Source organism: Ixodes scapularis, unplaced genomic scaffold (genome assembly GCF_016920785.2).
Source record: "Ixodes scapularis isolate PalLabHiFi unplaced genomic scaffold, ASM1692078v2 ptg000378l_1__unscaffolded, whole genome shotgun sequence".
Lineage (NCBI taxonomy): Eukaryota > Metazoa > Arthropoda > Arachnida > Ixodida > Ixodidae > Ixodes > Ixodes scapularis.
Genome location: NW_024609976.1, coordinates 559,104 through 573,235, shown reverse-complemented (window position 1 = coordinate 573,235; position 14,132 = coordinate 559,104). Strand labels below are relative to the sequence as shown.

Sequence of the window (14,132 nt, the reverse complement as noted above, 5' to 3'; positions counted from 1 at the left end):
GGAGCAGCCGCCATCGCAGGACTGCACCCAACCGCTGAATGCTACGCCCACGCCATCGAGCTCCGGCAGCAGCGGTTCGGGAACCAGGCGGAGCTGATCCAGGACCACATGACAGGGCTCACGGATATCAATTAGGTGCCGTCATCGCGCAGCGTCAGAGCTCTGCGGCGGGTCTACGACAGCGTCCAGGCTCACAACCGGTCCCTTCGGGCGTTGGGTGTGACGGATCAGTCATACTGTGCCATGCTCTACCCGGTTCTGCTTCGTGCGCTTCCGGACGACATGAGGCTGGAGTTCAACCGCAAGATGTCTTCGGGGAACGCCGAAAACGCCATCGCCGGGGGAACATCAGCCACCGACATCGGCTCCGACTCAGCAACGGAGCAAGGACCCGTTGAGGAGGTGCGCGCGCTGCTGAACTTTCTCAAGATCGAGGTGGAGATCAGGGAGAAAACATCCAAGGAACAACACGAAGACGCCGGCGGTAAGCCTGCACATTGTTTCCCCATGCATGAACATCCGAAGAGGCGCCTAAACAACGTCAAGACTCGGAACGCTACCGCTACGGCCTTGCATGGCAGGACGGACAGCATGGAATGCTTTCTTTGCAAATCAAAGGCGCACAGCACACCAGACTGTAACGCGAAGATCGAACTAAATGAAAAGAAGCGCAGGCTGCAAGCCAATCGGAGGTGCTTCCGGTGCACAAAGCCGAACCACACGGCAAGAATGTGTCGCGGCACGCTCCGTTGTGACAGGTGTGGAGGAAGGTATGTATCCACTATGTGTGATCCAGATTACTTGCCGGGACGAGCTGCCAGCGGATTGGATGAAACGCGAAAGAAAGACAGGACGCCTCTCAACCTGCATGTGAGCGAGAAGGGCAACAAACCGGCTGTCCTTCTGCAAACGGTTACCGCGTGGGTGGAAAGCAAGAACAGAAGAAAGTTGGCCCGCATTCTCTTCGACAGTGGTAGTCAGCGCTCCTTCATTACAGAGGAGCTGTCGAGGGGTCTTGGTTGCAAGCTTCTCGGAACGGAGGTTCTTACCGTAGGAGTGTTCGGTGGCAAGACTAGCGAACAAACGTATCGTAGAGTTCAAGTAGTTTTGAGTAATCGTCTAACCGGCCAGACATACGAGATAGACGCCCTCGAGACGCGTTCTATCTGCGAACAAGAACTTCCAGGCTCGGATGAAGACATCATGGTGAATATGGAGGAGCTCGGACTAACGGTTGGTGACGACCTGAACGGACTCGAGTGCAACGGCGTAGGAATCCTCTTAGGATCGGAGCACTACTGGGGGTGCGTTACGGGAAGAGTCCGTAGATTGAGCGAGAACCTGACGGCAGTGGAGACCGCCTTTGGTTGGGCAGTACATGGACGCTCCCAGGCGACTGCAGCTGTTGTCAACTGTTCCCAAGTGATCGTCCTCAGAGCTGCCGTGAGCGACCAGGAGAACACGGCTGTTCTTAGAGGATTTTGGGAGCTTGAGAGTATGGGAGTTGTGGACGCAGAGGTTCAGGATCACTCCGATAGCGACATCATGCAGCGCTTTGAGAAAAGCATCACCAAATCTGATCGAAGATACGAAGTGAGCCTCCCTTGGAAACCTGATGTAAAGCTTGATTGCAACCGAGAGATGGCTTGGAAAAGACTCGAAAGCCAACGAAAGAGGCTGAGCAAGAATCCTGAGCTCATGCAGAGATATAATCAGGCAGTCCGGCTTTACGTCGAGAACGGAATGGCTGAGAGGGTCGAGAGAGACGATAACTCGGGTGAACGTGTGTACTACATGCCCCACCAAGCTGTTCTGCGAGAAGGCAGCAGTACGGCGAAGACGAGAATTGTTTTCGACGCGTCTTCGCACGGACCGAACTGCAAGTCACTAAACGACAACCTGGAGAGCGGTCCGAACCTGGACCCAGACATTGTTAGCCTGCTTCTCAACTTCAGGCAACACCCGGTGGCACTGGTGGCGGACGTCGAAAAGGCCTTCCTTCAAATTGGAGTAAACCCGGAGGATCGCAATGCTCTGCGGTTCCTCTGGTACAAAGAACTTCCTCAACCGAACCAGACAACTCCGGAGGTGGAAGTCTGGCGTATGACGAGGGTCATTTTCGGAGCCACGTCCAGCCCCTTTCTGTTGGCTGCGAGCCTACATCACTTCAGAGAAATGGAGAGCGTATTCCCCAAGACAGCAGAGCGACTGGGTAGATCGGTCTACGTTGACGACCTCTTGACGGGCGCGGAAAGTGAAGAGGACGCCCGGACACTCTTCAACGAGGCGATCGAGATATGTGGAGCAGCGGGGATGAAGCTCCATAAGTGGGGCTCCAATAGCGCAGCCCTGTCGAAAATGCTTTAAGACAAGGGTCCCGATGAGAGACCATTGGGACAACAGACGGGTGTGTTGAAGGTGCTCGGTCTGACGAGGAAGCCGAATGAAGACAGCGTTTCCTTTTCGGCAGAACACGTGATTGAGTTTGCCCGCCAACGAAGAAACACCAAGCGTTTCGTGCTCCAGACGACAGCACGACTGTATGACCCCCTTGGTTTCCTCTCCCCCTTCGTGGTGCGAGCCAAGATCTTGTTTCCGGAAATCTGTAAGCTGAATCTGCGCTGGGACGATATACTGCCGGAAGAACTGATGAGTGACTGGAACAACTGGTGCGACGAGCTCACCACACTTCAGCAAATTAACGTGCCCAGATTCTACGACAGCGAGCTGAAGGGCAACGTTGTACATCGAACGTTGCACGTGTTCTCTGATGCCAGCACCTCCGCATACGGATCCATGATCTTCATCTGCTCAACGGATGACACCGGAGAAACGACCGCGACACTCTTACTGGCTAAGTGCCGCGTGTCGCCCCTAAAGGAAATCTGCCTTGCTAGATTAGAGCTCATGGCATGCTTGATTGGATCGAAGCTGTTTAAGTACGTAAGGACACACCTCGAAATCAAAGTGGATGAAGTCCACTTCTGGACGGATTCCATGATCGCTCTGCATTGAATTGGGGGAGAGCCATCCAGGTGGAAGACGTTCGTGAAAAATAGAGTACAAGAAATTCAAGCAAACAGCGAGAAGGCAATGTGGCACCACTGCCCGGGGAAGGAAAATCCTGCCGACCTGATGACACGAGGGCTGTCCGCGGATCGACTGCTGTCTGCACTGCTCTGGTGGAACGGACCAACTTGGTTGCTACTGCCCGCGACAGAGTGGCCTGGTGAAAGTGACCGGGAGCTTTCCCACGACGGGCTCGAGGAGAGGACTCTAAGAGCAGAGCTCTTCGAGGTAACTGCAACTGTACCGGAAGAGGTGCTGGACATCTCAAGGTTCAGCTCGGCCTTGAAACTCCACAGAAGAACGGCCTGGATTTCACGGTTCATCTATAACCTCAGATCTTCAGAAAAAAGGATGGGACCACTGACCGCCGAGTAGATCCACGTAGCGCAAACACACTGGATCACGAGAGCACAAAGATCAGCGTTTGCCTCCGATATTGATTGTGCAGCAAAGAGAATGTCGCCCCCACCTGGGTCGCTCTTGCGTGGCTTTCGCACTTTCATCGATGAAGATGGATTGCTGAGGATCAGCGGTCGACTCCAGTCATCGAACCTGACCCAAAAAGAGCCACTTCCAGGACTGCTTTGGAAGCTTGGAAAGGTTGAGAAGGTATTTTATGGACGCGATGCAAGGGTTCGTTCATGCGAGATTCGCGTACATCGCGGTACAGTACTGCGAAGTCCAGTGCAACTAATCTACCCCCTAGAAATGACGGAACTCTAGAATGTGCTCGCGCCCATTCGGTGGGGAGTGTGTTGGAACTTTCGCGAGGATGGCATCGGATTCCCTCTGCGAAGAGGATGCACGCGAGGAGCGAGCTGAACCTCACACCACGGCTTGTCTCGGCGGAGACGATTTGCGATCGCGCGCGGGGGTCGAGATGTAAACTTCGTACCCGCAGCGGCCGGATGCAGCCGCGAAGATCAACAGCTGGGAAAGTGGAGACGGACAGAACGAAAGCTGGAACGCTACGGATCGGAGAACGAGAAAGTGGCTCGTCTGTTTGGAAGGTGTGTGTAGTTAAAAATAAAAGTGTTGAGATTTGTTGAGACTGATCGATATCTCGGAACGCCAAGAAGCAACAATTCCCTCAACACCCACTGATCTATATTGTAGTAGGCGGTATCGCGAGTCGGGAGCCCGTCGAAGGCACCACCGGCGGTCATTGCTTCACACGAGGCAATAGACGTAAACCTATGGGAGAAACAAACATAAGTACACTCTAAGAAATGCCTGAGCGTATACTTACCCGCAATACACTCAAATAGCCAATCATTCCGATCTAGGAAATCGGCTCAGCGAATGATGAGGCGGAACATCTGTTTAGATCTTAAAAATAAGTCTGCGCTGTCGCATTCCGCAATGCAAGTATGCCGCTTTGCATTACGTAATTCATTTTGAGGTCTAAACGGTTGCGCCTCATCATTTGCTGAGCTTATTTCCTAGATGGCAATCACTGGCTCTTTGGGTGTATTGCGGGTAAGTAGACGCCCGGACATTTCTTAGGGTGTAGCAATATTGAAGCTTGTACGCTGTAATAAAAGCTGAGTACTTTATGATTTTCTGCAATCATTATAATGGGTGTTTGGAGTTGGAATTTTTGTCAAGCGTTCGAACGCCGATTAAGAAAGTCAAACGTGCCGGAGCACCTACGGCAGAGCTGGCAAGCTCTGCTAAACTCAACTCATCGAAACCGCCAGACTCCGCTCTAACACTGGGTGACTCGATCTTGTCTCATTGAGCTGTACTACCGTTTTTCGCCCAGCGGAGTCACTCTCGACCGCAAAAGATTATATTTATAAGAAATCTGAGGGATGTCAAAGTTTTAATGTTTGTGCACAAGCTATTTGGTTGCCTTCCTGAACAGCAGCCAAGAAGTTTCAGTGCGGACAACAGCTAAGCGGGGATATGGCATTTTTCTTGTTTTCCCCAGAGAATCATATGCATCATATGCATCATATGCATCGACTGTGCCACTCGACCCTACCAAGACAAGCCTCGATCCGCGATCCTGACTACTGCAATTGTGATCAGTGCGTGAACCTCAGCACCACCGTGACGTTATGTCGCGGTGGTCAGCTGATAATTAGTGTTGCCATCCCTCGCTAGGATATAATTTCGGTATTGTCATAGAATCCGGAAACCAAGCTGTTAGACGTGATATTTATAAAACTGCAAACAATTGCGAGAAAAAATGTACCTTGCAAGTCAGCGACACTGACTAAGCAGAAACTGTCGTTTTCCAAAATCCAAAATATTGACCGGAGCTGCTCTTTAAGCTGCCAGCGGCTACTGCAGCTGGCAACTTGAGAAACGAAGGCGTGGCGAGGTTTGGTCATTTAATAACGCCCCTTTGTCAATAAGATTGTGGAAAGCTAGCCAACAACTACAAATATCGAACATCAATACAAGTATCGTGAACTCAAGAAATCAGTTTTGTTGTGTCTTAAGTTTTCGGTGGCTATCTAGTTTGTGTGTACAAAAGGTTCCCTTCGGTCCTCAGCTCACTCGAGCGGGTCCTCCACACCACCTCATTGGTTGATTCGTCGAAGTGGCATACTTCGTTTCCAGGAGAGTGATGGCTATTAAAATTATCGGCACCATTATCGTCACGTCTTGAAAGAAGCGACGACTTCTAGAGCCTTAGGCGGCCGTTTCCGGCTTGAACAGCGTCTGCGTCGGCGTCGGCGTCGCCGTAACCGCGCGGTGCATTATGGTTTAATTTCCCCGCTAAATATAGCGAAATATTTTCCGCTGAATTTAGCCGAAAATATTTCCCGCTTCATTTAGCGGGAAAATTTTCCCGGTAAATTTTGCGGAAAATGTTAGCCTAAATGGGAGGCGAGCAGGAGAGGAGGGGGGGATTAGCTTCCTCGCCGTACCTTTCCCTCCTCCTCCTCAAGAGCTGCGCTCTAATTCGGCGTTACAGGGATTTGTAAACGGCTTTCAGTTTTATTGCTGGGTTCTGGCAACCGAAGCTCGTGACATGCTGCCTTCATCCGCAGGGGCAGTCTGGGAGCTGCGAAGACCCTTCAATAATCGAACAGTGTCAAGCGAATAATCAGTGCTGACATTGGACACCCAAAGGGATGTGCCATCAATTTACTTCCTGCGCTACTGAAAGTCATCGGAGATTTTGTGTTTAACGTCTTCCCAAAAGTACATACATATCTTTCATTATCCCAGCCCGCGAGTCACAAAAAAAAAAGATTTGCATAGCTTCCGCCCATAAAATAACCCCACAGCAAATGTTGTATTAAAACAACTACTTGTGCCAGTAAATTTCCTGTTGAAACTGTGTAAACATTTTGTCAGAAAAAAAAGCGTTTAACGGCGTTTAATTATAAAAAGGACACTTTTTTTGTTTTGTTTATTTGCGTCTTAACCATCGCAATCAGTTCAGAAATGATGGCGTCGAAAATGCAGCTCCCAGAAATTTATTTATGCAAAATTAATATTTTAATCCCCCTTTTTTATCTTGCTTTTAGATTACTTTTAGATTATTATTTATTTATTTCTGAACGAAAACATACATATACGTACGGGCCCGCAAAAGCACGAAGGTGCTTGTGGGCGGGTCCCGACAGCCAACAGAAGTCAAAATTATACAATATCAAAATGCAACTGCACATGCAACCGCACACATATTAAAACATAACAAAGTCTGCACTGAGACGCACGTACTGAACTAGTTAGTATGAGTAAGACACCAATATTTTAGGCATCTTTTAACAACACTGAATGACTGTAAACAAAATAGATCGTCAGGTAATTTATTAAAAAAGTATGGGACATAAAATGATCTTACTCTTTTTCCGTAATTCGTAAAAATCCTAGGCTGAACAAACCGCTCTGTTTTCCTTAGTGTTCTTTGCTTTTTTAATGGTACCTTGAATTTGTCGTTATAATAATGTTTTAGACAAACTACATAGATGTACAGTCGTTCAATGGAAAGAATTAGAAGAGACCTCATTCTTAAATCAGGATCTACACCGCTCCACCTTGTTCTTTACGCAATATTTTTGGACACATTGTGTAGAATATTATCTAATTTTGTTTTCTTGTAATTTGAACATGCTCCATATATCGTTATACCATAACGGAGCACCGATTCACCTAACGCTTGGTACACCTTCATCCGTAAACTTACATCAGATACCATACGCAGATGAAACAAGTATGCGGAAACCACGCGAAGACGCTTCGCAAGGTAGTCTATGTGAGTGCCCCAGTTTAAAAATTTGTCGAAAAAAAGACCTAAATACTTTACAGATGACACATATTCTAAAGGTGTGCATTCACAGTCTCTGCAGTCAGACTCATGTAGCATTAAAGGCGTAGACAAATTTAATACTTTGTGAGGATTATGAAAATGCATTAGTTTCGTTTTGTCCGCGTTAACTAAGATTTGGTTAGCTCTGAACCAAGCCATCAACCCATGTATATCGCGTTGAAAATACGATAACGCTGTGGCTTCATCATTACTTGCAAAAACCAGAACAGTGTCATCCGCGTACTGATATACCGTCGAAGAAAATGGTAGACTGCCAAGGTCATTTACATAAATATTAAAAATAAGAGTACCGAGAATGGAACCTTGAGGGACGCCCGTACTAATTGGCAATAAATCGCTTTTAACGTCACAAATGCTTACCATTTGGTGACGGGCCGAGAGGTAGTCAGTTAAAAATTCAATAAAAGGGCCCCTAAAGCCAATGCGTAGTAATTTCTTTATCAGTATTTTGTGGTTAATTGAATCAAATGCCTTTGTTAGATCCAGAAAGAGAGCTAACACAAAGTTGTTGTTATCTATGTTCTTGTGGATATGGTCAGAGAGATCTTCCAATAACGTAATTGTTCCTCTATTTTTTCAAAACCCATACTGGGACGGGTATAACAGGGAGTATTTCTCACAGAATGAAGTCATTAAGTTGAAAACGAACTTTTCTAGTATCAATGAAATCACGGGCAGGATAGAAATTGGTCTGTAGTTCGATATGACTTTACGGCTACCTTTCTTATAGATGGGCCGCACGACCGCGATCTTCAGGCCGTTGGGGATCTGACCAGTAGAAAGGCACGAATTGATTATCTTCAGAAGTACGTGCTTTAGGTGCTCAAAATTTGCCGATATATCTCTTAGGCGAATCCTATCAGCTCCTGGTGATTTTCCTGGAGCCATATTCTTGATAATCTTCACTAAGTCATCCTCTGTCATCTGTGTTAAATAAGCCGAGTTTCCGCACCCACTAACGGGGCTGGATGCAAAGTCCGGAACACCCCTCATTTGGGAGTGAAGATCTGACACGCTACGCACAAAAGTAGTATTAAATTTGTTACTTAGTGAATTCAAATCAGTAGCACTAAACGCTTTCTTAATTGTTTCATCTATGCTTTCTTTTTTCTTGTGGTCAGTTAGTTCCTGCACAGTTTGCCACGTTTTCTTCAAATTCTTTTGGTTTTGCTGCAAACGAGTGCTATAGTGCCTTTTATTTTCTAGCCTTATTTCAGCAGTTATTTTATTCCGTAAGGTTCTAAACTCCGCTTTCAGTGCGCTGTTTGCTGGGTTAGCTTTCACTCGAATATAAAAATGCGAGTTTGGGATTTGTCGTGAGTTTATTTGGCAAGCAGTGCTTCCTTTTTTTGCATGACGTTTCATTACTGGTTTACAGCGTAAGATACGTAGGTCATGGCGAGTTCCGTGCTCTTTATTACACTCAAGAGACAGTTAGAGCTGCAGTAACCGTGAATGACACAAAAAATAAATAAATACGAAGCAAAGCACAAAAACATGATATGCCACACTATGCTTTTCTGGTACATACAGCTGCTTTGATGACGGAGCAGACAGAGGACCCACAGGGGTCACAACAATATTTTTGTTCCAGAGATAGTTTATAGAAATCAAATACTATTTAATACGCAAATAAAATACACGACTTCATGCTGTACTCGAAAATAGTTGTTTCATAGTGAAAAAAAAGTGGCAGGTATGCGGGGATGATATTAGTGGTAAATCTCTATAGTTATATCCAAAATTGTTTCGGAGCTCAATAATTGTAGCTAGGGTGATTTGGTTCAGACATTATACAACAATGTTTCCCATTCCATTCTAATTTCAGTCCGGGAAATTTGCGTTTAGGACAATTAAATTCATTTCAACTCCTACGAATGGACACAGGGACGACTCCCACTACTTGAATGGCTGAACTTCATCGTTCTAGTCCTCTTATTTCTAAAGACGAATAATTGGCCATTCACAATCACTTTCTGTTACTGAAACAAATGCAGCATAAAGGAACCAAGGTTATCAAACGCGCAGACGACTGCAAAAGTATGCAACACCATCCTCATGTCACTCATTCTGGTAAGCCAGGGGGTGGTCGCACAAACGCTTCGCGGCAACACATTGTCACTGCAGACATCGACGGTGTACAGCCCCCACAGATTCATGGTTAGAGTGTGTCTTGTTTGATATGGCCTTAAAATGTCTAGCTAGTGTATGGCACAAGAAGAAGTCTATCTTGCTCTCGATTGTATTGAGAAGGTTTTTGAGAGTACGACATCTACTCTAGCAAAACTACGACTAACTTTATCTACTAGCAAAACGGCCTTTCTCTGTTACCGCCCTGGTCAAAAACCAAACCGCTAAGTTGCAAATACGCCAGCCATCAGAGGAATACCGATCCAGCAAGTGTCAACGTGCCGATACTTGGGTATGGAAATCTACGAACATTTTACCTCGAAACCCGAGAATAACACATTATAAACCAGTGCTTTAAATTATTAACTGTGCTTCGCCAATTCCATCGCCATAAATCTGGTCTGCCTCCTTAAGGACTAATGATGTTCCATCGCAGCCTCATCCTCTCAAGAATACTATGCAGCCTTCCTATCATTGCCAATCAGGGCTCATAAAATGCCCGTACTCGAATGTTTTCACCGAGTTGCCCTCCGTCAGTGCCTTGAACAACAACGCTTCGCGGGCAATACGGCGACACTCGTAGAGGCCAAGGACCAAACAGGATCTATGCACATAAGAGTAAGAGCAATGAATCATATCACCTTTATACATGGAGCACGATCTGCGACTTCACTGCCGTTCAACATTGAAGAACTTTCGGATTCGTAGCTAGGTCGATGTGTGCAAGAATTTAATTTCCAAACTGGACCTCCTGAAAAACATTACTTTCCTCCGGAACTTTTCATCACCCAACCGTCGTATATTGTAGAAAAACCTTATTTCCCCCCAAAAAATTGTATTTCAGTCATTGTTGGAAGGTCGCTTGTAGCTAACAAACTGACAATCACGTACAGTGGTTGGCTCAAAGTGCTTACTGAAGAGTCAACGAATCCCGCCACTGCAACCTCTAGCGCGGAATTCGTCATTCCCGATGCCGGAACCAAAGCATCAGACCGCTTCATCTTCGCAACCACGTCAATGACAGCGGATTTGGCTTCACTAGCAATGTCATTAGATGTGCTTCGCAACCTCACTCCAACTAAGACAATTACTCTCTCCGACCCTCGAAGTGCGTTCTCCAATTTAGAAGCTTTGGATGAGGCTCCTTTTTGCACATAAAAGTAAAATTTAGCATGCGTGGATGGCAGTTGGCGTTTCAATGAGTTTTCTCACATACGGGGACCCCCGGCAACGAATGCGCCAATGCCCTTGCTTTGAAGGCACACAAGGAAAAAGAACCCAGTCTTTTCATCCCACGCTTTTTCAAAGCGCTGAGACTGTGCAAATGAATTACCAGAATGCGCCACCCCCATACATATTTTTGCTAGCGGGAAATTACCTCCATCGCTTCCTGAGTCAAAATTAAGCAGATCATGTTTCACGATACTCCATCGCCTTCGCACAAACTGCGCCTCCACCTCAACGAGACTTCAGGACATTCCCAAGTCTACTACACCCAAATGTGCGAGATGCAATGTAACAGAGGGCCTTGAGCGCGTCCTTCTAGATTGTTCGCACTACGATCAAGATCGACGTTTTTTTTATCACCATCATTTGTGCTAGCACAACTGTGGCTCGAAAGTAAAAAATCCTTATTCCTACCGGAGGCCGACGAACACGGTAACATTTTTTTTTATAAATCTCTTCTTGAGTACCTTTAAACCGCGGGAAACGCAACGCGCCTCTAGCCCTCCGGCCTGCCACTTAGACTAGCCACGATTTCCCATCTCAACTGTCATCGACTACTTTGTGATCTCCATACCAGAAGACTGTTCTGAAGTGTCCCTTCTTCCTAAAAAAAATATAGCCTCCTGATTCGACCGTACTCATCCAGAAATTGGTGACCAAACCAACCCAATCTCCTCTTCTCTTCCTTTCTCACCGTCTTCCCCCGCCTGTGTCAGTCTTGACCCTGCCAAGGAGGCTAACATCACGTGCAGGCGTCACCTCTTCCCGTGTATAGCAACACTCAACAACAACTTGCTCTCTGCTTTGAATACTTTGCTGCAGCACGGCTAATGCGCTGTTAGAAGTGACGTCGCGAAAAGCTGCAACAGATCTCCATACACTGCGGCAAGAACAAAAAATACTGACAAAGTATAATTGGTGTACGTCGCAGGCACAAAGGACAACCTTCCTTAAAACCTAAACGTTTACGTTTCCCATGCATTCATTCCATTTGTTTTCATTTATGTTCAATTCAAACACTAGAAGATGTGCTGGGTTAAAAGCATGGAGTCCAACCGGTCATTATTCTGATTCGGCTCGGGTTTTGTTCGCGTTCGGGTGGCTTCGCATTTTGTTAAGGTTCTGTTCTGGTTCAGGGACGCTTTTAAAATAGTGGTTCGGTTATAGATTTCACCGAGTGAGAAGCAGTACAAAGCAGTTCTTGCAAAGAAAGTCCACAGCTGCCAGTTGTTAAAAAAGAAGGTTAGCTTGACATGGTGTCAGCTTCATTAAAATGAATTAGGTCATCAGAAGTCGAGCTGCGGAGACAAGGTGAGCAAAGCAAATATCTGATTAATTTTGTTATGTGATCTTGTATTTTTAACGCTAACACAGTTCTATGAAAAGGGCGTGGTTATACAGGCGCTTGGGAAACTTTACCAAAGTATAGTACTCAAATGTAAAGTCAATCAGACAGCACGCAATGTGACACCGTGACGATAGCACGCACCGTACTCGCGAGCTACTAATAAAATGAAATTAGTCCTCAATTGTTCAGATAGGAGTTTTGCCTGTCAGAGTATGGCGACGTTGTTCCCACCGTACATGCACATATAGAGCTCACCCATATTGAAACGGCCAAATATAGCCCCAGCGCACGCCCGAACGACTTGGTCGAACGACTGAGATCAAGAGGAGAAAAACAGACAGAGCCTGCCGAAGGGCGATTAAAGAAAAAAGATTATAAGAAAGACAACAGGCTACTTGCTCTTTCTAGGAAATGCACGCACACAAAAACGTTCTTCGTCCAGTCGACCGACGCCGCAGTGTCCCGCTCGTCGCGGCTTCGCCTCTTGTCGCCTCCAGATTTCAACACTCCGGAAACGACGCGCCGACAGCCGTCGACTTTTTGATTTTATGTTCGCTTTCTCCTTCCTTAAGGAATATTTCTTAGCTGCAAGAAAAGAAATGAAACAAAGAAACACATACACACGCACGTGCACAAATAGCTCCAGACCCTATCGGCACAGTTCGATTCACATACTCCGATTCACCTTACGATGTGCCGAGAAAACCTCCTTCCCCATCCCGCTCTAAACATAGGTGACATTGAATTCATAAAGCGCCGGTGCCCGGCCACTCGGCACCCGCTTTCGGTCAAAACTAAATTTTGACCGAAAACACTGTGATACATGGATTAGTGCCGGTGCTAAAAATTTTAGTGAAGCTTCAAGGGTGAAGGGGGAACCTCAGGTTACCTTGGATATTTTCGAAGCCGACGGAAGTGTTAGCTTCTGGTCCCCCTGCCTCGTAATTATCCTTCATGTTGCAATTCAAACTAAACTAAGCCCTTTTTTAATCGGCTGGTAAGCATTTTTTTGGTTTGTCCGTTGTAATTTAATACACGTCATCGACACACCACTCAAGAGAATTATTTATATGGTATCATATGACTTATATTTCATTATTTAAAAAAAGCACCCTCAAATGGTAGAGGATAATATGAATCAATAATGAGAATAGTAAATTTAGGTTCATGGTTTCGGAAAAGAAGCAACGTTCAGCTCTTATGCGAACGTATGTTTGAAAGTATATTTTTGACTGCATTCTAAACGAAAGAATACTTTCAGGTATTGAAAACGAAACTTAAAAATTTTACGTCAAGAATAAAAAAAAAAAAAATTAAGCTCTTTATTGAAATTACAGCTGCATGAACGAAACTATGCAACCGCGTTTTTTGAAGCTTATTCTCTTAAACGGAGTGTCTTCATTCTTACCCCATTCTGAAAGCTGGTGATTATGGCTGAAGAATGCGAAAAATCTAAGTGGAAGTGTTTCGTCCTCTTCAGTTATTCACGTTTTTCTCCCAGTGTCAGGCGTTTTAATAAAATGGTAAACTTACACCGCATCGGTTGCGCCATCATTGTTTTATAATTTTCAGAATGTTTATTTGTATTGTCTAACCAGAGAGATATCTCCGTACTTCATCTAAATGACTATATCAACCGCTCTTCAATGACAATCGCTGTAATATACGGTTGCAGTTACGCAAATAAGCCAGCCAGAAAAAAAAGTTTCCATGGTTTCCACAGTGCGAAGTCGTTACTTAAAAGCTAAATATACACTAGCTTGGTTGCGGCATCAATGTTTTAGTGTTTTCACACTGTTTCTGAAAAAACTTAACCAATCAGATACTCGTGCATTGAGGTTCATTAAAAATGTGCACGACGCTCCTAGCGCCAATCACTTTAAAATGCGGTGAAAGCTACGGGAATGATCAGGCACGTAAGCGTTGCTTCTGTGGCCGTAATACAACTTATGTGTACTACGTCACCCGCTTTATGACCATGACCAGGATAATAAAAGAAAAACTAGATTTTAAGACAAAATATATTTTGCCTAATCATTCCGTTTTCTGCCTCTGAAGAAGGAG

The 14,132-nt window shown here is 45.8% G+C and overlaps 1 protein-coding gene across 1 annotated transcript; it reads left to right on the top strand.

Moving 5' to 3' along the window:
• Positions 1 to 282: 282 nt before the first annotated feature.
• On the top strand, positions 283 to 3,015 carry LOC120849166. The gene is made up of 2 exons (XM_040221324.1): positions 283 to 1,783; positions 2,369 to 3,015. The coding sequence occupies exons 1-2, from the start codon at positions 283 to 285 to the stop codon at positions 3,013 to 3,015; spliced, it is 2,148 nt and encodes a 715-aa protein (XP_040077258.1).
• Positions 3,016 to 14,132: the final 11,117 nt, after the last annotated feature.

What these genes read in the sequence shown, in the direction of transcription:
- LOC120849166 (XM_040221324.1), top strand. Translation starts at nt 283, where the DNA reads ATGAGGCTGGAGTTCAACCGCAAGATGTCTTCGGGGAACGCCGAAAAC. An exon ending in AGACGATAACTCGGGTGAAC is followed by an intron (nt 1,784 to 2,368) that starts GTGTGTACTACA and finishes AAATGCTTTAAG; the next exon opens with ACAAGGGTCCCGATGAGAGA.